We start from the raw sequence: 24,720 nt of genomic DNA on the forward strand, positions 1-24,720 counted from the left end.
TCTACTACCGCCATCTTGAAATTCTTAGTACTATTTGGACAATGGGCCCTGCAATTTTATTCACAGAGCGCTGCAATTTATATAGTGAGACTTCCTTGCATGAAGAAGAAAAACATGAGTGTGTGTTTTAACATACATAAGATGATACCTTTACAATAACTAAAGTCTCTTAAAACTTACTTCAAGAAGCATCTGCCGGGCCTCTCTGGAGGTGCAGGTGGTTGAGCACAGTGCTGTGAAGCTGTCTCCATTCTCTGCAGCACAGGTTCAATCCCAGCCAGCTGGGGATATACCCACATGGCTCGGCAGACCTCTCCTGCCTCACCCGCTGCTCCCCTCAGCAGTGTATTTCCATCGATCTGCCTGTTCTGTTCCCCGCTCTGTCTCTGGTGAATCCTCTCACCCTCCCGCACATCTGGCCTGTACCCGGTTCTTGTATAAATAAAAATAAATCTTCAAAAAAAAGAAGCCTCTGCCTTCTTCTCAGGTAAGCCTGTCATTCTGAGTCCCCCCCCCCCTCTTATAACTAGTTATGTTTCTATTTGTCAGTATTGGCTGAGATGTGACTGTTCTGGATCCTCCATTCCCTATTGACTCACCAACTGTTCTACTATCTTTATTTGCCTGCTAGGACACTGTGGGACCCAGATTTTCTTTTCATCTTACTCTCCTGTTTCCTTTATTGTTTCCTCTTCTTTTCTCAACCTCCTAAAATTGCATGCACCAGGGATGGGACAGTACTTTCTCTCCACTTATTCTTCCTGAACTCCTCTGTCTCTTGGTATTATCTGCCATCTGTATGCCAGCTACTCACTCCCTGATTTCTACCCGTTTACATGTCCTCTCTACTTGGGAATCTGATAGTCCTTTGAACTTAATATTCCAAACTGAATTCCTGAACTTGCTTTCACCCATCTTCAACCCAGTCTTCCTTGTTTCACTTACTAGCCTTTTATTCTGATTGCTAGGTGAAAAATGAGAATCCCCTTCAGTCTTATCTTTCATATTCACTCCACTAGGAAATATTGTTGACTCTACATTCAAAACATAAAGTCTGAATCTGATTACCTCCTGCCAGCAGTTTCTACTCTGGCACTAGTGTTTGTGCTCAGATAAATCAAAGATCGGCAGTGGCTTCCTGTCTCATCCAGAAAAAAAGCCACAGTCCTCCAAATGCTCTAGAATACCTGACATGATCTGACCTACCTCCCCATTCTCTCCTTGCTTGTCTTATTCTTGCTAGTTTCTCTCTTACTACACACTGGTTTTAGCCACCCTGGTTCCTTGTGTCTTCAGTCACAGCACCATGCTGTCTCCTGTGCTTTCGAATACTTTCTCTTCTACCCTCAAGTTAACGCAACTGTTTTCTAGTGTTTGATAGCTGGCTTTTTTTCCAAGGAAGCCTTCTCAGGCTTTTCAACTTGATTTGTAACCTCCTTCCAGTACTCCTGATCTCTTACCAGTTCTATCTTTTTCTTTTTCCGTAGCATTTATCATCTGCTAGCATAATCACTTCGTGTCTATTCTCATTTTGTCTATGCCTGACAATCTAGATTCTCAATCATACTTATCAAATGTTGAATGAATGAAAGAGGCCCCAAGGTAATATGGCCTTGGGTGTGAATGTTCCTTGTTTCTCTTTAGTTCTCTATATTTCTTTTAATTTATTCATGTTTGAGAGAATTTTACATTTTGAGATTACATGTACTCTACCTGAGTTTTAATAAACATGATAGCTGACAAATGTAAACAATCTTTTCTTAATAGCTAGAAATAATATCAATTACATGGCATCCTTGAAATCATAAGGAAAATTAATTAACACCATTATGCTTTATGCTTTGTTATTAGTCAGCCAAGAGGTTACCTTTTTTCTTAATATAATGCTGCTGAAGACATTCAAATTAAGGGTTGGAAAGAATTTTGTATGAGGGAGAAATAATTGGGTTATTTTTGTTGAGATACTCTAAGATATAGCTTATTATTTTATCCTGTGTGCTGAATATTGCCAGACTCAGTATTTGCACTCTGTGTTGTGTAGAAATTTGACACCATGAACATTGGTTGAGTTAAGTTTCCTAACAGATATTTGGCATAGCTTAAACATATGAGGTTTCTCATTTAACATCTATGTTGTCATGTGTTACATTTTATAAATAAATGTGGCTCCAGGAAGATCACTGAAGTAAACCATGATGGGAAAGTTTTATGATTGTTATAGATATAAAAAGTATGCTTATAAAACACTTGTAACTTGTAACCTTAATAATAATGCCCTTTGAAAAGAAATGTAACTATTACATTTGAAAATGATGGTGTTTACTTGGGTGGGAATTGGAAGTGGAAGAGGAAGGAATAGGGTAGGGAATGGGGTTGAGGATGAGGTGATAGGTTTGATGAAGGGCAATAAAGCATGTGCCCATTAAGTTTACTCCCAAAGATATTATTTTTGTAAACAAATGGCAAATCATTAAAATTTTGATGGGGTAGAATTTAAAAGTAGTAATTTTTCCAATGATAGATAAACTTGATTCCATTTGACATGGAATGTGATACGTTCAAGTATGTATTTTCTTAAAAGTAGAATTTTTAATTATGAATAAAATATAGATTTTATAGAATAAAGAAAAATTGGCCACAATTTTACCACTGTTGTACAGGCATTTTTATGTTGCATTATTTCCTTTTTGCATATTTGTGTTTCATTGAGTGTTGATAGCGTACATGATTCTTATCCTGTCTTTTTCCACTTATATATATGTCGTTCCTCTTTCTTCACATTGCTGTGGAGTCATTATCACAATAAATGTTCAAGATTACATAATGGTCCCTCATGTAGCGATAACATAGTCAACCAAAACATTTTCCAGGTGTTAGATACTTAAGTTGTTTTCCATCATTTTAATCATAAATAATGTTATAATGAAAATGCTTGGGTTTGTAGCTTTTCCTGGATCATTTTCTTAGATTATATTCCCAAAGGTGAAATTCTTGTTTCACACAATATGAACATAATAATAGTAATGACTCTGAGATGTTGCCAACCTACTTTCCCAAATAACTGGACCAATTTTCCACCTCCACCAATGCGTGAAAGCAAAGTTTCATTGCATCTTTGCCTATAATTTCTCATTTTTGTCCATTTCTTCTGTGAACTTTTTATTACTAGCATTAAAATACTGGTATTCTGTGTCAGTGTGAGAATTTAGAAAGCAGTTTTAGGGTGCCAGATCTTTGACTCAAGTTTCTCTCCCAAATAAAAGGAAGAGGAGAGCTGCTTGGATGTATTTGATTTAGTCGGGTTGATTCTGTTGTCCTAGACAGGGGAAAAGCCACCCATTGTTCATGGACTTATCAGGGGTAGTAGTTAGTGTGTGTGATGTGACTAGTAGCTGTTTTAGCCACCACAGAGCTTCACATTGCTGTTTTTCTCTGAAACAAGTTGATTCACAAAAAGACATTAAATTTATCTGTTTGCTTCCTAAGAATCTAAAGTAACAAAAAGACTTGCAACACAGTTTTATGATTACCAAACATTTTGACTTAACCTTAAAAGATCACATAATTCTATTTTCTCCTAACTGAATAATTTACCCCTTAGAAAAGTTAAATTCAGTTGTTCCTGCACATGAAGTTTGACTACTGATGTAAGTCTTCCAAAATTATAAACAGAACTTTTCACTGAGTCATGATGAAGAGCGTCTTAGGAAAGAAACTATCTTGTGGTAGAGCTAAAAATGACCATAAAACTTGAGGTTAGCACCATCTTAATACTAACTGCCAATTCTACAGCACTGATTAATTTCATAGTAGGGCCACATGAACTATCACACAAGTGAAGTTAACAGAATGAGAGGTTTTGTTATTATCACACAGAGAAGTCACTGGATGAACCCAGGGGCTCATGGTGGATAACAGTGTGCCTACTTGGTGTGAATTGGGCTGTATGTAACACAGGACTTTGTGCTGCAAACCTCTATGTCATTTTGCTGTGCCATGAAAAAATTTTTAAATCATTCTGTTCTGTCATACACATATTCACTGAGTGTCCTCTCTGCCCTCTGGGGCACAGTTGTGAGGATTTCCCTGAGTGTAGTCTGACAGTCACGTCTGCCAAGGGACCTGCGCAGATGCATATGGTAACGCACTAGCCAGGCCAGTGCCCAGAGCTGTGGGTACCTAAGGAGGGAGAGCTGCTCTGTCTGGGAGCTCAGAGTTGGTTATGTTGACGTGAGGGTCACATTGGAGCTGGGTTTCTGATGGGTCAGGAAGGTCGCCCTTGTTGATCTCCTTAACATTCACCAGTGAAGGTCAGCACGGCTGCTAAGAAAGGACTCAGATACTGTCTCCACAATGGCTTTTCCTGTGAAGGCTCTTGGGGCTCCTGCATTCCTCTGCTGCTGGCTTCTTCCATGCTGCTTCCTTCTGCAGACCGGCTTTGCCAGAGCTGCTCCTGATTCCCAGGAATTTTCCTCCCTTGATTCCTTTCTAAGACTTCCTGAGGCCCACGTTATCTTTCAAATCAGTTATTTCACTTATTCAATCATTCACCCAAGATATATACAGAGTGCTGAGGTTGAAATAATGAGATGGAGCCCACCATTGATAATGAGGGCCATAAGGTGGGAATAGCTTGGCATTTTCTGGGAATAGAAATAAAGACATTGAGGCTCTAACTTTAGGTGTATTAGTAGAGGAGGTCAGAGAGCAGGGAGATTCCCCGTCCTTTTAGGAAATTTAGAGTTTATTCCAATGTAACAGGAAGCCATTAGAAGGTTTTTACGTGGGAGAATAAGAGGGTTTAATTTACCTATCGGGACCTCCCCTGGTGGTGCAACGGTTGAGCGCTGGGCTGCGAAGCTGCCCGCAGCCTCTGCAGCGCCGGTTTGATCCCCGGCCACCGGCGAGGGTCCCACGTGGCACGACAGACCTCTCCTGTCTCACCCGCTGCTCCCCTGAGCAGTGTGTTTTGTCAGTCTGCCTGTTCTGTTCCCCGCTCTGGCTCTGGTGAATCCTCTCATGCACCCACACTTCTGAGTGTACCCAGTGCTTGTGTAAACAGATAAATAAATCTTTAATTTACCTATCATTTTGTTTTTATGATCTAGAAAATTGTGAGAAAAGTGAACTTTGGCACTTCATATCAGAAAATTTAGATGATTGCTTTAAAGAAATGAGAAGAGTCACGTATTTAAAGAGAATGACCCCAAGATTTCTCACATACCCACAGATTTATGTTTCATTTATCCTCACCTCTGCCTAGTAGGTTGCCAGTTGAGGACAGAAGGGATAGCAGGGATGCCCCTCCTCCATCCAGATTCTCTCAGACCCTGTTTTCATATAAAGAGACTTGCAGGATCCTGTCCATGTCAGTGCTGCCAGGAATAACTGATATTACTACTGTTTGCTGGCAGCAGCTCAGCCGTTAACGGTGAGTCAATGCCACGTTCATGATGAAAATGAAGAGCAGCTGATTGACTTGCAAGACTTTCTAACTTAAGCCATGCCAGTCACTTCTTTATACCTTCTTATCCCTTAATCCCCAGCCCTTCCCACCAAATTACAGCAGATGGGGAGACATGCTCCCAGGCCATTACAGGAGGATAATTGAGACTCTCTCTTTAGGCATGTAAAGTTGAATAAGAAGCAATTTACTTTTCTGCCTGGCACTCAAAAGAATCCAGTAGCTACTGAAAGGCACCTGAGTTTGAGAGGGTCAAAGATGTGGGAGAAAAGTGGGCTCTGCTAGGGGGTGGGGGGGGGCGGCCGTTGGACTGGTAGAAATTCTGTTGAGTAAAGACTCTTTGATTTTAGAAGAGGTCAGATATTCCAATCAAGTCTTCATTCAGCTGACATTCTTGGGCTTCATTTACTTTAAATGAACCAGCAGAACTACTTAACAGGGAACACAATGAAAGACTAGATCACCTTACCTTTGTTTATTCTGTTTTCTTGAATTGCTTTCCCCCTAATTATCCTTAATCTAATTCCAGTTTCTTTCAATGCGCAGCCCACATATTTTCAAGAAAGTTGCCATGACCCGCTCCTCTTCTACACATTTCTTCAGTGTCCTGTTTGTAATCTTTTGGAAAGATAGGACACCACATTCTCACTAGTGTTCTCTTCTCTTTACACTATAAGTTCCTTAAGAGTGGGAATCATGGCTTATTAACGACTATCTCCACTTATGCCTGGCAGATTTCCTTATAGATTTATGCATTTAATATATTTTAAAATTTTTATTTTGTTGGAAATATTTGCTGGAGGATTCTATTCTACCGTTTTGTACCTTAGAATGGGAGAGAAGTTGGGCATTTTCTGATGGCCACGGGCCAGATATCTTGCTCTCCATTTATTATTTCTGACTCCTGAGGTCCCGAGGACTATGTCCCCTTATAGTAAACACCTCAGAGCATTTACCTTCTAAATGTAATCCCAATTTTATCTTTCGACATTTTATGTCTTTCTCCTTGTAACAGCTGTACTATTTGTAAGAATGCATTTATCTGGGAGGGGGGTTGAGGGTCTTGCCACCCATCTAATAGAATGCGTAATGCATAAACTTTGCAACAGGTTGCCACGGAGAGCACTCATAGGTCAGTGATCACACCTTGAGTCAGCAAAATTGCCAGATGTTTACTGTATGGAGTGTGCGGTTAGTGGGTAATTTCATTCCGCCATCAAGCACAAAGACATTTTCTCCTCTAATACTGGATAGAAAATATTTTTACAGAAACAGTTCCCTCAACTCTGACATCAGCCTGCGAAGCTGGGCAAGCACTTCCCTCAGGGCCATTACCCGGCAGCTCCCTCTGCCTGGATTGCTCTTTTGCCAGATATTCCACAGATGTCTCCCTTACTTCTTTCAGGGGTCTCTTCAAGTATCACTACCTTTGAGATGCCTCCTGTTACCACTTAGAAAAGTATTACTTTCCTCAGCCCTCCCTTCCCTGACCCTGTGTGCTGGATGGTCATGGTAATGAATCATGCCTCTCTGCAACTCACACGCTCCCCAGGGCAATGCTGCTTTCCCTCAGGAGGGCTGGAGTTTGCTTCTCCCTTCTCCTGAATTTGTGCTCGCCTGAGGACTGACCTGAGCCAGTAGGATGTGATGGGAGCAGGATGCCCCCTTCCACTGCTGTGCTGCCTAGCATGGTAACCCACAATCATGTGACCATTTATATTTAAACTGAATCAATTATAATTAGGTTAAAATTAAAAATTTCAAAGCATAGCTCCTCACTTGTACTAGACACATTTCAAGTATCAGATAGCCACATGCTGTTTGTGGTCACCACGCAGGCCAGGCCAGCATGTTTCCGAGTCTTCGTATCATTGCACAAGATTCTGTCTCTTAGGCAGAGCTTGTCCAGAGCTCTTGCCCTGAGAGATCTAGCAGCGTCCACTTTGCACTGTGGGGATGAGCAGAAATCACCATGCTCTGTGGAAGGCTGGTCTAGCCTGGGTGGCAGTAGAGCACAGGGAGGGAAGCTGAGGTGTTCAGCCAATTGCCAGCAGTGTTCGCCAGGCATTTTGGACTTCCAACCCTGTGCAAGCCAGGTGACTATAACCTGAGGAGTGACCCCTACATGGTACTAACAGAAGAGTTGGTCAAATTACCAATACACAGAAACAGTCAAAATAAATTTTCATTATTTTATGTTAATGCATTTTAGTTGTATTTGAGACATAATTGTGATAATGGATACAACCTTCAATGTAATGCATCAGTTTTGAACAATTTTAAACTCTGTCCTATGCAGGGACCTCACGAATGAGGATTTGGAAAAGGGGAGCCCATACCTTCTCTTTCAAAGAGATCCATTCCTTAGGGAGAGAAAAGGATATTTGGTATTAATAAAGTAATGACCAACAGTGTACTGAAATATTTAATACTAGTTGATGGTTAGATGATTGGAGAAAATTAACAGCATAGAAAAAGTATTTACCAATAATTTGCAAAATAGTTCAAGTAAGTCAAAGCTAACTGGGATTCAATATTTCAAATCAGGATAATCAGATGTGTGAGACTTTGTTATACTTTGTCCTGCCATATCTTAGAATCTTATATATTTAATTATGAAAGCATTCCTTGTCTTATTCATTATTCTCTAAGCATTCATTGATTCTTTGAGCACTTTCTATATCTATATTTATCTAGCTATAGATATAGATAGATAGAGAGGTAAATTGATAGAGAGAGAGAGAGAGATAGACAGGCAGGCAGATAGATAGATAGATAGATAGATAGATAGATAGATAGATAGATAGATAGATAGATATTTCTAGGCAGGCACTGAAGAGAATTTTGAATGAGTAAGATACCAGCTTTACCCTGGAAGAATTGACAGTATAATGGAAGCCACTGATGAACGTCACACAAAGTCAGAGTATGTTAGGACAAGCTGTGTTAGAGGAATAGAAGGGGCTCTGGAAACATTGAGGGAGGAACATGCTAAGCATACAGGATGAGCTATTAATTTGCAGATGGGTGGGGATAGAGGTTAGAAAATAAACAGATTACTTAGAGGACTTTTGGGGAGAGAAAGAACAGAATTGTTATTTTAATGTTTATTTAGATAGTATTCTCATAACATAAAATATACTCCATTAAGGTATACACTTCGGCTTTTAGTGTATTCACAGTTACACAGCCATCACCACTACTTAGTTTTACATTTTTATTACCTCATACCCATGAGCCCTCTCTTCCAGCCCCCAATCTCCTAGCCCTTAGCAGCCACTACTCTGCTTTCTGTCTCTATACACTTGCCTGTTTGGACTTCTGATGATAATAGGCTTTTATGTCTGGTTTCTTTCACTTGGTATAATGTTTTCAAGATCCATTCATGTTGTAGCCCGTACATGCGTTTCATTCATTTTTATTACCGAATAAGACTTCATTGTATGGATATACAATGTTTGGTTTATCCATTTATCGGATGACAGATGTTTGGGTTGTAGCCACATTTTGGCTACCAAGAATAATATTGCTGTGAATATTCATGTACTGTTTTTTATATGGACATGTCCATGGGATAGAATTGTTGGGTCATGTGGCAACTCTGTTTAATATTTTAATGAATTGCCAAGTTGTTCTCCAAAGTCACAGCGCTGTTTTATCACACGTCCCTCACCCCCAACAGTGCGTGAGGGCTCCAACTTCTTCACACCCTTGTCAAAACTTGTTATTGCCTGGGCATTCAGTTGTTTTGAATGAAAATATAAAGTCATTAAAATAGAAAAAATTCCAATTAGGCCTTTATATTCATTTAAGGAAGCCCACATATAAGTCAGGTGATGCTAGAACTTAAAGCTGAATGCCACTTTGTAGCTCTGTGTACAAAACAACTCTATTGGAGACTAATTATCTTATCACTAATGTTCACCAGGTGGTTAGGAAATACTGGTTTTCTTTTACGTCTAATTGAGAGGTAAAAGGTGGTGAAATTGTGTGTAATGATGTTGGAAGTTAAACCCATTTCTGACATGCAATTAAATATAATTGAAATAGGACAAATTGAATAATAAAATTAAATTTGCAAAATACAGACATATTAAATGGATGCTATTCTCTAGGAGAGTTGGGTGGTGAGTTGCCACTAGGGTTAAAGCCCCACGTTTCTATTTGGCATGCTTCCACCTGCCCTTGCTTGCCTCCCTACTTCTCTACCCTGGCACATCAAAGGAGTTCATGAGACATTCCCCCTCCAACACCCCATGCAGAGAGGTTTGGTTAACATGCCCTGGAAGGAAAATTGATTCTCCAGTCCTATGGGAGTGACTTCCCAGTGCCTATTACTGGTTAAGTCTCAGATGCTTAAGACACTACCCAGTGGTCTTTGTGATATGCACTTCACCTGTCTTTCAGTCTCAGCTTCTGCCACTTTATCTGCACAAGATGGGATTCCCTAAGTGCAGCTGGCATAGTAGAAGGTATTAGATCTGGGAAATACACAATGGTTTAGGCAGAGTAATGGGGATGGGAAAGGTGGCAAGCTGCTTTAAATCAGGTGGGTTGGCCTCATTGAGAACGTCTCCTGGGATGAGGGCATCTGCCATGCAGATATCTGGGGAAAGAACTTTCCAGGTAGAGTGAACTGCCAGTCACTGAAATTACCTATTGTGGGAGCATTTGTAAAACTGATAAAATCCCAGGCCTCCAGGCAGTTGACAGGCTGGTTTTCTCCACTATTCTTTTTGTAGACAAATACATATTTCCTTTGGATTTTTGAAATTCTAAAAATAGTTTCAAGACAGATCTCTCCTTTGCCCTCACCTTGCCCTCTGCTTCTATCCAGTGCACTTTGTAGATTAATAATAATTGCCAGCCAGGTATTACTTTCCACCTAAGTCTCATGGATCAGATCTTTCTCCATCATTAGACCTGGACTTACTGTCTGTGAATTATGTGCCCCATAATCACCAGAGGATCAGTGATGTTCTGCTTTTCCTCCTGAGACACATTCCTTCCGCTCTAGCTTCTCTCCCTTGTTAATTTCCATCCACATTGCTTCTGTTTTATGCTAAATCTCTAAATACTGTCTGTGAATTTATCAGCCCATTTGATAAACCAGAGCAAAGAAGTATAGGTTCTTTTTTACCCTCTCATCAGCAGTTTGCATGAGAGGGACGTGCTTGATTCTTCTCTTTCCAGAGAAGAAATCCACTGTAGTCCTTGTATTTCATCCAAGCAATCTTTACCCCCTGCCATGTTTCAGCATAGATTTGAGTTTTGGGGAAAAGTGCTTTTGATCAGTAAAATTTTTAGAGGGCTTCCCTAGTGGCCTAGGAATTAAGTCTCAGTGCTGTCACAGCTGCGGCCTGAGTTTGATCCCTGGCCAGGGAGCTGACCCACATGCCACAGCAGACCTCTCCTGTCTCTCCTGCTGCTCCCGTCAGTGGTGTATTTCAGTAGATCCACCTGTTCTGCTCCCTGCTCTGTCTTTGGTGAATCCTCTCACCCTGCACCTCTGGCTGGGTACACCCCAGTTCTTCTATGCCCACTGTTTTTCACTGTTATCTTTTAATCAATATACTTTTTGTATAGGTGATTTTATATTTCCAGGTGGTTTTGGAAGCAAAGACTGGTTCATTTGAAAGTTAAAAGAAGAAATGCCTCAAGACCTGTCAATGTGAACAGCATGTATATTTCTGCATTAAATTTGCACTTTTCCCCATTTCTCATGTCTTTTATTTGCATGGATCAGCAACTTTAAATGTCAGTAGATATCTTGTTTTTTTAGAATGCCACACTTCAGGACTTCTTCCCAAGTTCTACTTCTTAAATAGAGATGGTGGAGGCTTTGTCATTTCATGCTAATAAGTGAAAATTGATCTGGGGATGTACTGACTTATGCTTGCTTTATGGCCAGTCTTTGGTTATATAGATACTAAAAAGGACATGTAAATGTATCTGTAGGTTTTAGAGAAAATTTTATTTCATCACATAGTCTGTACCTTATCAATGTGTCTAAGTTGTAGGTTGGTGCTTTTTTGTTCACTTTTAATTTTTTTGTCAAAGTAATAATCATACTTAATTTAATGGTCTAATAATATTTATAATATTTATTACAAAAGACAACAGTATATTACTTCATCTCTCTCTTCTTCTTCCTTCCCATCCTTGATGGTGTCTTTCAATTTCATTACCAGTGATTTGGGAGTATTTAGTTTGAGTGTTTCACATCAGATGATTATTTGGATATTTCCATATTTTTAATTTTACTGTTTATTAATTGTGGAAGGTGAGGGGTTAGCCTGCAAGCAGCTTGTTATCCCAGCACAATATCAAATGTTATTAAAAAGATAACTGTAATCAGAAGGAAGGATAGTATCAATTCTAAATTGTGATGAGTGTAATATTTCAGAAAACAAAAAATTGATTTTTTTGGCCTCCCTGGTGGCGCAGTGGGTTCAGTGCAGCACTGTGACGCTTGCCACAGCTTCTGCAGCTCGGGTTCAATTCCTGGCCGGCCAGGGAGATACCCACATGGCACAGTAGACCTCGCCTGTCTCTCCCGCTGCTCCCCTCCGCAATATTCTTGGTCCATCTGCCTATTCTGCTCCCTGCTCTGTCTCTGGTGAATTATCTCATCTTCCCGCGCCTCTGGCCTGTACCCCAGTTCTTGTATAAAAATTTAAAAAAAAGAAAAAAATCTTTCAAAAAAATGAGTTTTCATAATATATTGCCAAAGAACTGCACTAAATGCTAAATATTAGAGTTAATAGGTGTTGATGTGCATAACATAAGAATACGATAGGATTAACAAACTTGACTTAGCTGCAGCATTAAAACAGCTGATAAAGAAATGTTCATTTACTCTTACCTTACAGTAGTCATTTAAGTGAGTTTTGTTTTTAAGTGCCAGTCAATTAGAGTCTTAATCACCAAACATTTTATAAGGGGTGAAAGTTTAACCCCACTTAAAAGAACAAAAGTACTAAAGACCAAGTGTTCTGAGAGTCCTAGATTTGCATGAAAAACCTCACAAGGGAAAACAGTAAAACAGTAACTGCCTCAGCTTGACAAATGGAACATACTTTAAGATAATTGAAGGCTGTCTTTTATGCCTTCTCTTTGGTTCAGTTTTGATTTCCTGTACTTTATTTCTCTCTTAATTTTTTCTTAATATATTCTAAAGAATGTAAAACACTTCAGAGGATCTCATTACTACTTATGAAATTGCTTTCTGTACTATTGGATGTAGTTTTTTTTTTTTTTGTCAGTCATTCTTATAAGAAAAAAAGTATCTTTGAATAGGTTATTATATTTTAGCAGTGTGACAGTAGCAATAACCCTAAAAGTACATTTTGTGTAAGTTTAAATTTACTGTAATAGTTACCATTAGGTGCATATTTATAGTCTTACTTTTTAATTTTTTTGTATTTTTGCTTTTAGCATGTTTCATCTTTGTTATATATAATGCACATTTTTACATGTAACCTAGATTAAATGTTCAATACTAGTCATTCTCTTGATAAGTGTGGTCAGAAGTGGTTTAATTGAAGGTGTTCCATTACTTGGTTAACACATTAATTTACAAATTCAACTTGTTCTTCTCTTTGCAAAGGCCCTGAGACGGGAATTAAAGGAAAAAGAGTATTCTGTCCTGAACGCTATCGACCAAGCTCGAGTGTTCCTGGCTGATCAGCCAATTGAGGCCCCTGAAGAACCAAGAAGAAACCTACAATCAAAAACAGGTGAGATTGGCTTATTTTATTTACTACATTGTGAAAATACCTGTGAGAGAAACAAACCACTAATAAGCTCAAGTAGGAAATTTCCTCAGAGCATTTCATGATCTAGTATTTTAAAATTTCCTTACAGTACTTCAGGATCTGATAGTAAACATTTCTCCTAAATATTATTTAAAGTAATTATGTCTTTATTTTACAAATATCTGGATTTTAAATTAAAAAAGAAATGGTGAGCTATATCAGTAGCTTTTAAAAGGAAATTAACTACAGAAAAAATGATTAAAAGGCATACTGTAACTAAAAGTAATATATTTAAAAAATAGAAATGTACATTTCTGACATTTAAACAAATTGCATAAGTAATTGCAGGCAGAAGAATAATATTAAAACTACAATACCACACGTGGGTGGAACAAGAGGGGATTATGTAAAGTGAAATAAGTGAGGAGAAAGAAAAATACCAGGTGACTTCCATGTGTGGAGTATAGAAACACAAAATGAAAGAACAGACAAACCCAACCCAAAACAAAACTTAGAAATATGAGTTCAGAATTGAGGCTACTGGAGGGGGAAGTTAGGGATGAGGAACAAGGAGGCAAGAAGAGACTCAGTGGACTGTGGTGGATGATTCTGGGGGCTTTGGTGATGGACATGGTGTGGTAACAATCCTGAGCAGGTGTGAACCTATACCTCAATCATCTACAGTGTTGAAAACCAGTTTACCTTAATAAAAATGTTACAGGAAAAAGAAATGCAATAGTAAATATGTGAAATATTTAAATATCTATAAAGTAAGATTTTTAAAATTTCTGTTTTTTAAGATTATTGTTGATTTTTTTCTTAAATTTTTTTGGAATGCTTAAGTTTCCTGAACATTTAGGAACATAAACAGAATCAAGGCTTAAGGCAAGGGTCACTCAAACAATGTGCAGAATGATATAATAAGACACTAAAGTTCTTTCACAAGCAGACAGAAGAATTAATTTAATTTAATAATAACAACATGTACTATTTATGTAGTATGGTTTAAAATTGAAACAGTAGCTGCCTGTCTAGCAAATAGCAATAAATTGCCCAGTGAGCTTAAGAGATGAATGTTGGGTTCAACTTTCATCTGTATTATGATTCTTAGCTGTTGGCAATATAATGTTCTGATGCAGCTTTTTTTAAATAAACATGCCTTTAAAATATGTTTCCATCACTCACTTCACATAGTAAAAGACTCGAATGACTCCTTCATTGTGTCCAGCACTGTAACACAAGAGCATTTATTACTTTTAAGGGAAGTCCAATTGGAAAATGCTTCTCTCACTCCAGCTAAAACTGGAGCAGAAGGCCATTTAGAAAAGTGGCCATTTTCCTACTGAGCTTTTCCCAGGGAAACAACTTCAGTGTGAAAATTTTTCCCATCAGGGTCATGATTTTCTTGACTAGTCTTAATGTGTGTGTACGCAGACACAGTATCCTTTCTAGCATTCATTTTTATTTCCTGCTGGCGGTATTGCTGTCTTCGCAGTCGGCCTACTGGCACCTAAAGTGAGGTTGTATCTCCAGCTTTCAACAATACCATGGTTTGCAAATCATTCATAATTTTTATTTCTATCATTGAGAAATTATTCCTCCTGAGTACTCTGTTACATATGGATTATTAAAATGCAAGAAGAGATTAACACACAAAATATGTATGTGTCGTGGGTGCTTATTGCGTACTCGTTGAATGGATGGATGGGTGAGCTGAGTACTCTCGGATATGGCAGGATGTGTTCACGCTCAGAGGGGTGACCAGAGGGTGGCTAGTTCATCAGAAGTTGCAGCACCCAGCTCAGGAACAGAGTGGCTCTGTGTCTGGGAAAGTTAGCCATGGAGCCTGGCCTTAGAGCCAGGCAGGGGCTCATGCCTGGGCAGGAGATGGGAAGGAGCCAGGCACTAGTATGTGCTGTCTGGTTCAGATTAAGAGGACCTGGAAAGTTGGACGGAACATTCTGACTTAAGACAACAAGAAAAAAGACATGCTTATAGTTATTTTTTTTAAGTTGCAAGAAAGAAGTTCACTTGTCTCATCTTAGCCAATTTGAAGTCTACCTTGAATCTGCTTTTCTCATCTCCTTGCTTCTCCAGTACTTTCCAGAGAATAGGGCAAAACGTTTTTATAACAAATTACTTCATCTCAATAAAAAAAAAGTGTTATTATATCACTAAAACTTCCCTTGGCTATAAATTCTTCTACTCAGCGGTCAGTCTGTTTTAAGAGGTTAAAAAAAATAGTAGTACTTTTTGAGTTCTTTGCCATTACAGTCAAAATGCTTCTAAGCCCCATTTTCAGTCACTATATCACTGGCAGCAAGAAAGTCAATGTTGATTTAATTTTTTGATAGTTTTGTTTACCAAAAAATTTTTAGGACTAGCAGTTTTCATACTTTTGCCTTTCCTGATATTATTTTCTCTAATGCTGGCTGATTTTATCTGCCATTAAAAGCAAATGAAAGAAAATTATCCAAAATCATTTTTATCATTCCATTGTTTGCCATGACATATGTACTGCTGCTATTAGAACTAGAGAGCATTCAAACTTGAGTCATCTTGTGTGATGATACTTAAAATTATTCAGTGTAGAGGGGAGGGGGAAGGAGCAATCATATCACGACTTCTCCAGTCTTATTTAATAAGCGTTTATTGAGTCAATTATGCTATGGCACCCTATGGGTATACCAAGATGGAGCCATCTCTTTAAGTAACTATTCCAGAAAATAGTTCTTTCCATGATTTCTTTCTCTCGTTCCTTTTTTTCTTCTTGTGATAGTCCATGGAGTTGTATTTTATTACAGGAATGAGTTGCTCTCAGGCATCTGTTCACTGATAAATGCATTTAAAAACTAGCAAATTAATGATTTCAACTAAATGATCAGTTGCTGACAAAGAATCTCATCAGGTATGCTCTATTAATAACACTTCTTTGTCCCTCCAGTTTTATTGAAATACAGTTGGCACGTGACATTGAATCAATTCAAGATGGACAACATAAAGATTGAATATATGCACATTGTTCACACCACAGTCCCCACAATGAATTTAGTTAACATCCTTCTCCTCACGCAGTTACATTTTCCCTCATGTCTTGAGAAATTTCTTAGCAACATTCATATAGGTTTATTTTAAATACTTAAAATTCACTAATATTACTGCCCTACTTTAAACCCGTAGCACCTTTTGCTGAGATTATCACAATAGACTCTTAACTGGTATCTCTGTGTCCACATAGACACATCACTGTGTCTTAAACATAGAACTGGCATTTGTTCCCCTGGTTTAAAAACTGCCAGTAACTCCTTAAGAGGAATCCATCTTCTTCACCTGCACACAAGGTTAAACAGGGATTTGGCCTCAGCTTTCCTGTGGAGCAATGACTCCTACTTCTCTCTGCTCCAAACTAATGTCCACTCAGCAGCAGACTCATGATATTTTGCAGGTAATAATCTTCCTTACCTTTATTCTATTGCCCATCCTGTTTTTATTCTGCCCAGAGGTGCCCCCTACCCCACCCCGCACTACACATGATTTCCAGCACCTTCCTCATTTGCCTTCCTGGCCCTTGTCCATCCTCCCACTCAACACTTACTTTTTTCTCTCCTGTGCTGGCCCATGCAGCCTTGGCACCCTGCCATCTCTCTAACGAGGTACCAGTATCAGAAACCCAGTCCTTCCCTGGCTGAGTGACCTTCCTTACAGAGTCTTAAAGACGATGAAAAATTATCTGAGCAGCCAAGATTGATATGACATAGAAAATATAGTCAAGATCATCATATCACATTGATGAGCAGCTCTGTCAAGGTCTGAACTCTTACTTTGGATGTTGTAACTAGTTTAACTTGTTTTCCTGTGAATTACAGGTATGTTGAAAAATGAAAATGATGGGAGAGGGGACAATAGTGGTGGTGAGAAATGACTTCTGGCAATCTGTTAGCTATAAGGAGAAAGAAAATTATAAAAGGGATATATGAGAATTCTCAAATAAAATAACAGTAGTCTGTGGGGAGTTATACAGTAAGAACACTGAAAGTATGAATTATAGTCTGATTATTTTTGAAGACAGAATATAAATCAGTTGAGAGGCATAGGATCTTATATTTTAGTAAATTCCCTTCCAAAATGGCAACCATCAAAAACTGGCTTAAGCAGGTAAAATGTAGCTGTCTAGAGCACCAGCTACCCAGAGAAAAACTCCCCTGCTTGTAACTGGTTATTGAGAAAATGTGTTTTTTAATTGAACTAACATTATCTGAAAAATTACAGAAATGTTATGGAATTGAGAACTCTGCCCTTATCTTGTCTGAGGGATATGAAGCTGCATTTGATTTAATCTGTGTTGCCAGCATATACTTTCTGTTGAATTGTTTTTCATCTGATTCTACTTTATAGCTGGTAAAGAGAATAGAACCATACATTTCTTAGCATCATTTGGATAATTCTTTATACTTTTCAAACCGAAGTATACTTTATACTTTTCATTTCTACTCACTTTCCCACCGAGTTGGGCGGATCACACAATGTGACATTTTTGTAAATAAAAACACAAAATCCAAGAAAACCTTGTGGTGCTGACCGAAATTGCCAGCTAATGTAGAGCTGACCCAGGAACGGGGCACCAAGCTTCTATGTTAGAAACCTTTTTGAACCCCTGCAATTTTAGCTGGCTTTTAGTTTGCCTTCATTTTTATCTCTTCTCTCTCTGCTCATGGGCCACTGACCTCCTTGCTCTTTCTTGGTTTCAGTGTCAAGGGACTCTTAACCCTGTACAAATGTTTCTTAGCCTCTCCCTTGTTCTTCCCCTTGCTGTTCTCAGTCCCATATTTGAATTTGGATAAGACACCAGCAGGACTCACAGTCACTGTTGGGTGGAGCCCAGTTCCAGCCCCGACCTCTGGAGGTCGGCAGGGAATACCATGCATTCTTGCCTGAACTACAGTTCCGGCTAAAAGGCAGATTTGCATAGGGAAGTTAGAGTCTTATGTTCACATCCCTGTATCCATACCATGTACATGTACAGACAGGTGTGTATACAGGTGCAGGCATGCACACACATACACATGCACACACATTTTATAATTTATGGTATCAATTGCTAAATAGAACTGCTTATACTTTTATAGGATATTTCATGTCTGAAAGTGTTTAGGAATTTGTATAATTAATTGTATATATAGGTGCTTTTTTCCTCTGCTCAGTTTTGATTTTTCAAGATAAATATATTGACTTTGTTCAGATTTTGAACAGCCCATAAGTTTTCTTTAAAAATTATTCCAGTTGGGCCTCCCCTGTGGCGCAGCAGTTGAGCACTGGGTTGGGAAGCTGCCCGCAGCCTCTGCAACGCCAGTTCAATCCCCAGCTGCTCCCCAGTCACCGGAGGAGGGTCCCACATGGCGCGCAGACCTCTCCTGCCGCACCCGCTGCTCCCCTCAGCAGTGTATTTTATCATTCTGCCTGTTCTGTTCCCTGCTCTGGCTCTGGTGAATTCTCTCACCCTCCCGTGCTTCTGACTATACCCAGTGCTTGTATAAATAAATCTTCAAAAAAAAAAAACTATTCCAGTCAACAGTTGACTATTTCTACAACTATTATTTCATTCCATGCTATCTGAATAGTATTTCTTTCTCAGACTGATATTGTTGATTAGTTGATTTTGTTTTATTTATAGTCATGAAATAAATTGCTGTTAATTCAGTATTTTCATGTTGTATGTATAGTTATGTATATGTGTTTATTCATACACAACTTTGCATTGTTGTGTGTGATTATATTTGTTAGTAATGGATAATGATTTCAGATAAAAAAGTACTTGTGGATTCATTAGCTCTTTGACAGCTGACTGTATACATTTAGTAGTAGTAAATGTTACTTAAGGTAACATTAAAAAGATGTAGTAATTGGGCCTCCCCGGTGGCGCCGCGGTTGAGCGCTGGGCTGCGAAGCTGCCCGCAGCCTCTGCAGTGCCAGTTCGATCCCCGGCTGCTCCCTGGCCACCGGAGGAGGGTCCCACATGGCGCGCAGACCTCTCCTGCCGCCCGCTGCTCCCCTCAGCAGTGTACTTCGGTCCTTCTGCCTGCTCTGCTCCCCGCTCTGGCTCTGGTGAATTCTCTCACCCTCCCGCGCTTCTGACTGTACCCAGTGCTTGTATACATAAATAAATAAATAAATTTAGAAGAAAAGAAAACCTTAAAAAAAAAAAAAAAGATGTAGTAATTATTTCCTTGCATCTTAATAAAATAAGACCAAATTACATATAACATAACCTAAGTAATTGGGCTGGTAAAACCACCGTGTTGTTTCTGAGGACTTTTTCCTGTACTAACAGCAGCATTGGTTAGAACCCATCCACTGTCGATGGCAGACTCCTGACTTCTCCTAACAGCCTGGGCTGGGGGTGCTATTCCAGTCCCCTAACCAGATTGCAGTAAAAGCAAAGATACAGCTGGGTGTGGGAAATGACTGCCACCCTGAAGCTTTTTTCCATGCTTTCCTTTCTGCCTTTTCCCAAGTTTTCATTATTTTAGCTTTCCTAAGACCCTTTATCTCATAACATCATGCCACAGCGTACCCCTTTTATAGATCCAGCACATTCCAGTAGAGGCCTCTGATTGACTCAGCTTGACTGACCGGGAACTCAGGGTCTATTGGGCTTGCCAATCCTTCTTGTTAAACATACTGTTATGTGGAGGAAGAATCAACACCCCAAAGGGAAGGGAGACATGTTAGTAAACATCGATGCTCCCAGCAAGCACTGCAGCAGTTGCTTGCAGTCTGGCAGGCTCTGTGCCAAGCACCTCACAGGCCTTGATTCCTTTAAATCTCTTAGTAGATTCTTTAGGGTGTGAATGCTGACATCACGCACTGGACAGATCTGGGACTTGAAGAGCTTGGAAACACCTAGCCAGGTGTATACCTCTGAATTTCACTCCCTTAACCACCACAGTATCCTCCCCAGCTCCCCACTAATCATAGGTGCTTGTAGATAGTCAATAAAAATGAGATTTCATATTCTACATTCTTGTATTTTCAAAACTTCATACAGTAATTAAATATATTTATAACTCTTTGTTTTTCTTTTACTGTTGCTTTTTCTCTTTAGGATATGAGACTTCTTAATAGAATGACATACCAGTTCACTGATTTTCTTAGCACCAAGGGAGAGGGTGGTTAGGCAATATTAGACTTTGTTTTTTTAATTTTCATATAAAAGCTTGAAGGATAAATAATTGTTTTTAGGCCCTATAGACCAAGGGAATAATTTAATTAGCTTCTCAAGTCCAAATTAGATCAGAAAAGTTTTAATGCTTAAAAAAGCACAGAAAGTATAATATTACTTCTTTTCCTGTGTTATTAACTATGAAAACTATAAAACTATGTGATCCTTCCCAAGTTAAAGTTCTATAATGTATGGATGGCTGTAATGAATCTGATATTCAGCCTTCCTAACGTATAATGAGTTGGCTGAGGAAGTCCATTCATTGGGTAAAAATTTCAAAATTTTTTGCATGTTAATGTTTACTATTGTAATGAAATCCAATTCAAAGAAGCAAATCACATTCTTCATGAAGAATTATATATTACAAGGTTAATTTGATGAAAATGACATTTTAAATTAATTGTTTACCATCTGTTGCATGCGTCAATCACTGTTAAAACCATTCCTAAATCACATTTGTCTCATTAAAAAGATGGCAATAATTTACATGTATGTATTTTATTGTAATCAACATCTGTGATGTGACTTTCTGTTTTAAACATAAAGAATAAGGGATACAAAGTTCGTTCCATGTGCTCGTTACATTCATCCTTGTTGTTGCTTTTGAAAACTGTAATCATCAACAGTGTATTTGAAGATTTGTCACTTTTTAAAAAGTGTCATCCTAGCAAAAGGCATCAGTTTTCCTCTGCAGTTTAAGCCCCTTGCCTATTTTGGCAATACATGAACACAAGACAAAACAAAGTTCTTTCACGAGAAAGCCAAGCTTGGGTAGAAGATCATGACTTCTTTGTAGCTTGAGTAATCATTAACTGCTATGTTCAATAGGTAGGCAGTTCAAGGAGAGCTGGCAGTAGTGTGGGAAGAAATGGAAGACATTTGGTGTCAAAGTTCTGTTCATTCATTAAACAAATGCCTATTGAGTATCTACCCTGTACCAGGTGGTATTCTAGATACTAGAGATACAGAAGTGAACAAAATATGTCTTGCCCTCCTGAAACTTACAGTCCCAGCCTTCTTCTCCCTCTCAGCACTAACCCTGGCCCCAGTAACCTGTCTGCTTCTGTCCAGCACACATAACTGATTTGAATAAATTATAGAACTTCCATTAATGTAAAGAGACTCAAGGGATATTCTATTATAAGAAATTAAAAGCTGTAGATCAGGTCCCTTAGCTAGTTCTGTTCCAGTACCTCTCTGCTGTTCCTTTACTTTAATATTAATCTTCATTGTCTCTCCTTGCCTCTTCTTCAGCTCAATGCTGGGTTATTTTACTTTATCCCATCAAGAGGGAAAAGTCAACGTATCCAGACGTTACTCCTACTTCCATTAACTACTCATCAGAAGTGCCATTTATTTCTCTTCATCTCCATTTTCCCTCCCTCTCTTAACACCATGCTTTTTAGCATTTGTGGAAGATATACTTTTCATTTCTACTCAATTTCCCACCAAGTTGGGCAGATCACACAATGTGACATTTTTGTAAATAAAAACAGAAAATCCAAGAAAACCTTGTGGTTTTGCTCTTTGTAGTTCTTGCTTTTTCCTAATGTGTCTTTTACCATTTTTTTCTTTAAAAAAATGCACATTAGCAGGTTAATCTACTCTGCATAGCTTTTACTGTTGTCATCCTTATACTTTATTAGATGAACATAATTAGAAGCATTATAGTAATCAGCCAATGGTACTTGATGTACTTGTAATCTAGTTCATAATGAATTGTCATCATTCATCACACAGAATAGGAAATGCACAGGGACCTCTTAAACACTGATCATTTCAGAGAGATTAAATTGATCTTAATCATATAGTCAGAAAATTTGAGAATATATATTTTAATCAGAAGTATTGCTAGTAATAAAGGACAGAGAGAAAAGAAAGACACTGAGAGGTAACAAGTCCAGTGGCATCAGCAGAGGTCTAGGTGATGAATTTTTTTCCCATGAATGTTTATCTGATCAAGTTTGCTTGCTTATGTGAAACCCCCAGAGATAGCTAAATCTCCCAGACTTAGTAATAAAATCATGAAAGATACTTACCTTTGTTGAGGTCCATCTATGCGCCAGGCATGTACCAGTAGCTTTATTGATATTGTTAACTGAGGTTCAAAGAGATAAAGAATGTATTTATTATTATATGGCTAGTTATTGTTCAAACTGGCATATGATCTCCTAATCTTAGCTTGCACCAAATTCTCCAGGAGTGAAAATCCTGTTCTGGAGAGTTGTTTTTCTATATTTGTTTGTTTTAATGTTTCCTTCTCATCTCTTGGTGAAATATAACAAAATTATAGATAATTTCAAAAACAAAAAGGGCAAAAGTACAGATAAGATATTTGGAACCACCATACTTGAAATGAGTTTGTAAGATTTATCCTCTTTGACAGTAAAAACTTTTTTATTAATGCTTTACAGGAGTTTAGGGAGGAGGAAGCAAAAGTAAGTGGAAAGATTTCCACATAAATGTTGAAGTTAAATATTCTCACTAAAGAGTAAAACTAAATTTTCCATTTAGTCCAATTCTGTTCAGTAATTGTATATTGAGAACATACCATGAGTACTACAAAACCAAGATAGAAATAAAACTTCCATGACATAGGCTTTAGCAATAAGAATTAAAAGTCAGTACCATGAGTGAATTAGAAGACACAATAAGGGAAATATCTATTAATATGGAGTTGAAAGAGCTTCTGGCCTGAGGATTGTCCCTAGATTTATTTGGATTTATCCCTGTTTCCTGTCTTTTCCAATTAGCCTCTTACTCCCTTTTCAAATGCAAATTTGATTACCCTGTTATCACTGAGCTTAATTTGCTCTCTGGCCTTCAGTACTCAGTGGCTCTCCTCTGCTTGGGAGTGAACAACCCACTGGAGAGGAAATACTCAGCCTCAGCAGCAGAAACCTGAAAAATCTCTCTGGTGGTTTTGCTCCATCCTGGTAGCACATTGTGGTCATCTGAGGAGCTTGAAGATATAGCCCCTGCTTGCATAATCCCTTGACCAGCTAAATCAGAAGCTTAACATTTGGGGTAGGGTCCCTAGGGGTCAGCATTTTATAACTAGTAGCAAATCCTTAGGGTAATTTTATTAGTCTAGAAGATTATCCTTTCCTGGAAGAGGATCTAGAATTTACAAAATATCCAATCAGCACATTCAGAGCAAACTTTGTTTTTGACATAATGAAAGGATTTTTTAATGTAATTATTTTCTCTTGTCTTTTGATCTTTTCTGCTGTTTGGATTTGTTTTCCTACTCCAGACTGTTACAACTGGATATTTCTTGTTGCTTCTTATTACCTGTTCCACAAACATTCTAGAAGGTTTGTTTGGTTTTGCACAGCACGCTATGCTTGGTCTAACATCTGCATTAAACTGAGATGGTTGCTGCAGTAGGAGGTCCCCTCCCCCCCACTCTGATTAGTACATGTTTCTTTCTGGCAGGCAGATGGTGAGTTGTTGAATGTGGAGCTATTCTTCTGAATAAGTACTTGAGTGGGGATTATATAGTAAATTCTACAAAAGGACTGCTCAATCAAAGGATTTTATGTTAAGTGAAGATGGAGAATCACTACCAGGGTCCTGGTTGTCTTGGGACAGAGACCTCTGTGCCTCCCTGTAGGTTATTTAGCAACTGACTCAGGATCCAGGTTCACTCTGTTCTAGAGACCATCATAATTAAGTTGTCTGTTCTGAAATTGGTATACTGTACTTTTTTTCTTCCAGATCAGTGAAACACGGGTGCTTCAAATATATCTTCAAAAAAAGTCTAGGTGATTTATAAACAAACAGGTGTTGCCATCGTAAAAAATGATCAATTCCCTTTCTCCTTATGCTATTAAGAATGATAGTTTTTTCATCTCACACATGACATTTTATGTTTATATAAAATATCTGTAGAATTTATCTATCATGTTATAATATCTGGAAGGCATAAGGATTTAAATAAAGCCTGTCTTTCTGACTTTATTTCAGTAAAGTCAGGTTGCGTCTCAAGATTTGGGGGTCCTGACTCTGCATCTTCTAGACTTCTCTCCAGACTTCTAGACTTCTCTCCAGACTTCTTGGATGCTTTTCCTGACTTATACTCCAGTATCCCAGCTTAAGCATTCCTTGAAGTTGGGTCACTAATTATTTTCCTTATTTATCTTTTACTTGTGTATCCTTTACTGTATCTACCTAGTGTAACAGTTGTAATTAATTCAGTTGCCAAGGGATCATTCCAGTCTCTCTACAGCACTTCAACAGTCCAACTGAGAGTTCTGTTTGCCAAACTCTTCATAGTC

At 38.5% G+C, this 24,720-nt stretch overlaps 1 protein-coding gene across 1 annotated transcript in view; it reads left to right on the top strand.

The window, feature by feature from the left end:
* UTRN (utrophin) overlaps positions 1 to 24,720 on the top strand; it is a 473,527-nt gene that overhangs the window by 352,557 nt on the left and 96,250 nt on the right. The window contains exon 55 of the mRNA XM_054698162.1: positions 13,074 to 13,203. Within this exon, the coding sequence (XP_054554137.1) occupies positions 13,074 to 13,203 (130 nt within the window). The remainder of the gene's footprint in view (positions 1 to 13,073; positions 13,204 to 24,720) is intronic.

Source organism: Talpa occidentalis, unplaced genomic scaffold (genome assembly GCF_014898055.3).
Source record: "Talpa occidentalis isolate TD23 unplaced genomic scaffold, MPIMG_talOcc4v2.1 talOcc4.2, whole genome shotgun sequence".
NCBI lineage: Eukaryota > Metazoa > Chordata > Mammalia > Eulipotyphla > Talpidae > Talpa > Talpa occidentalis.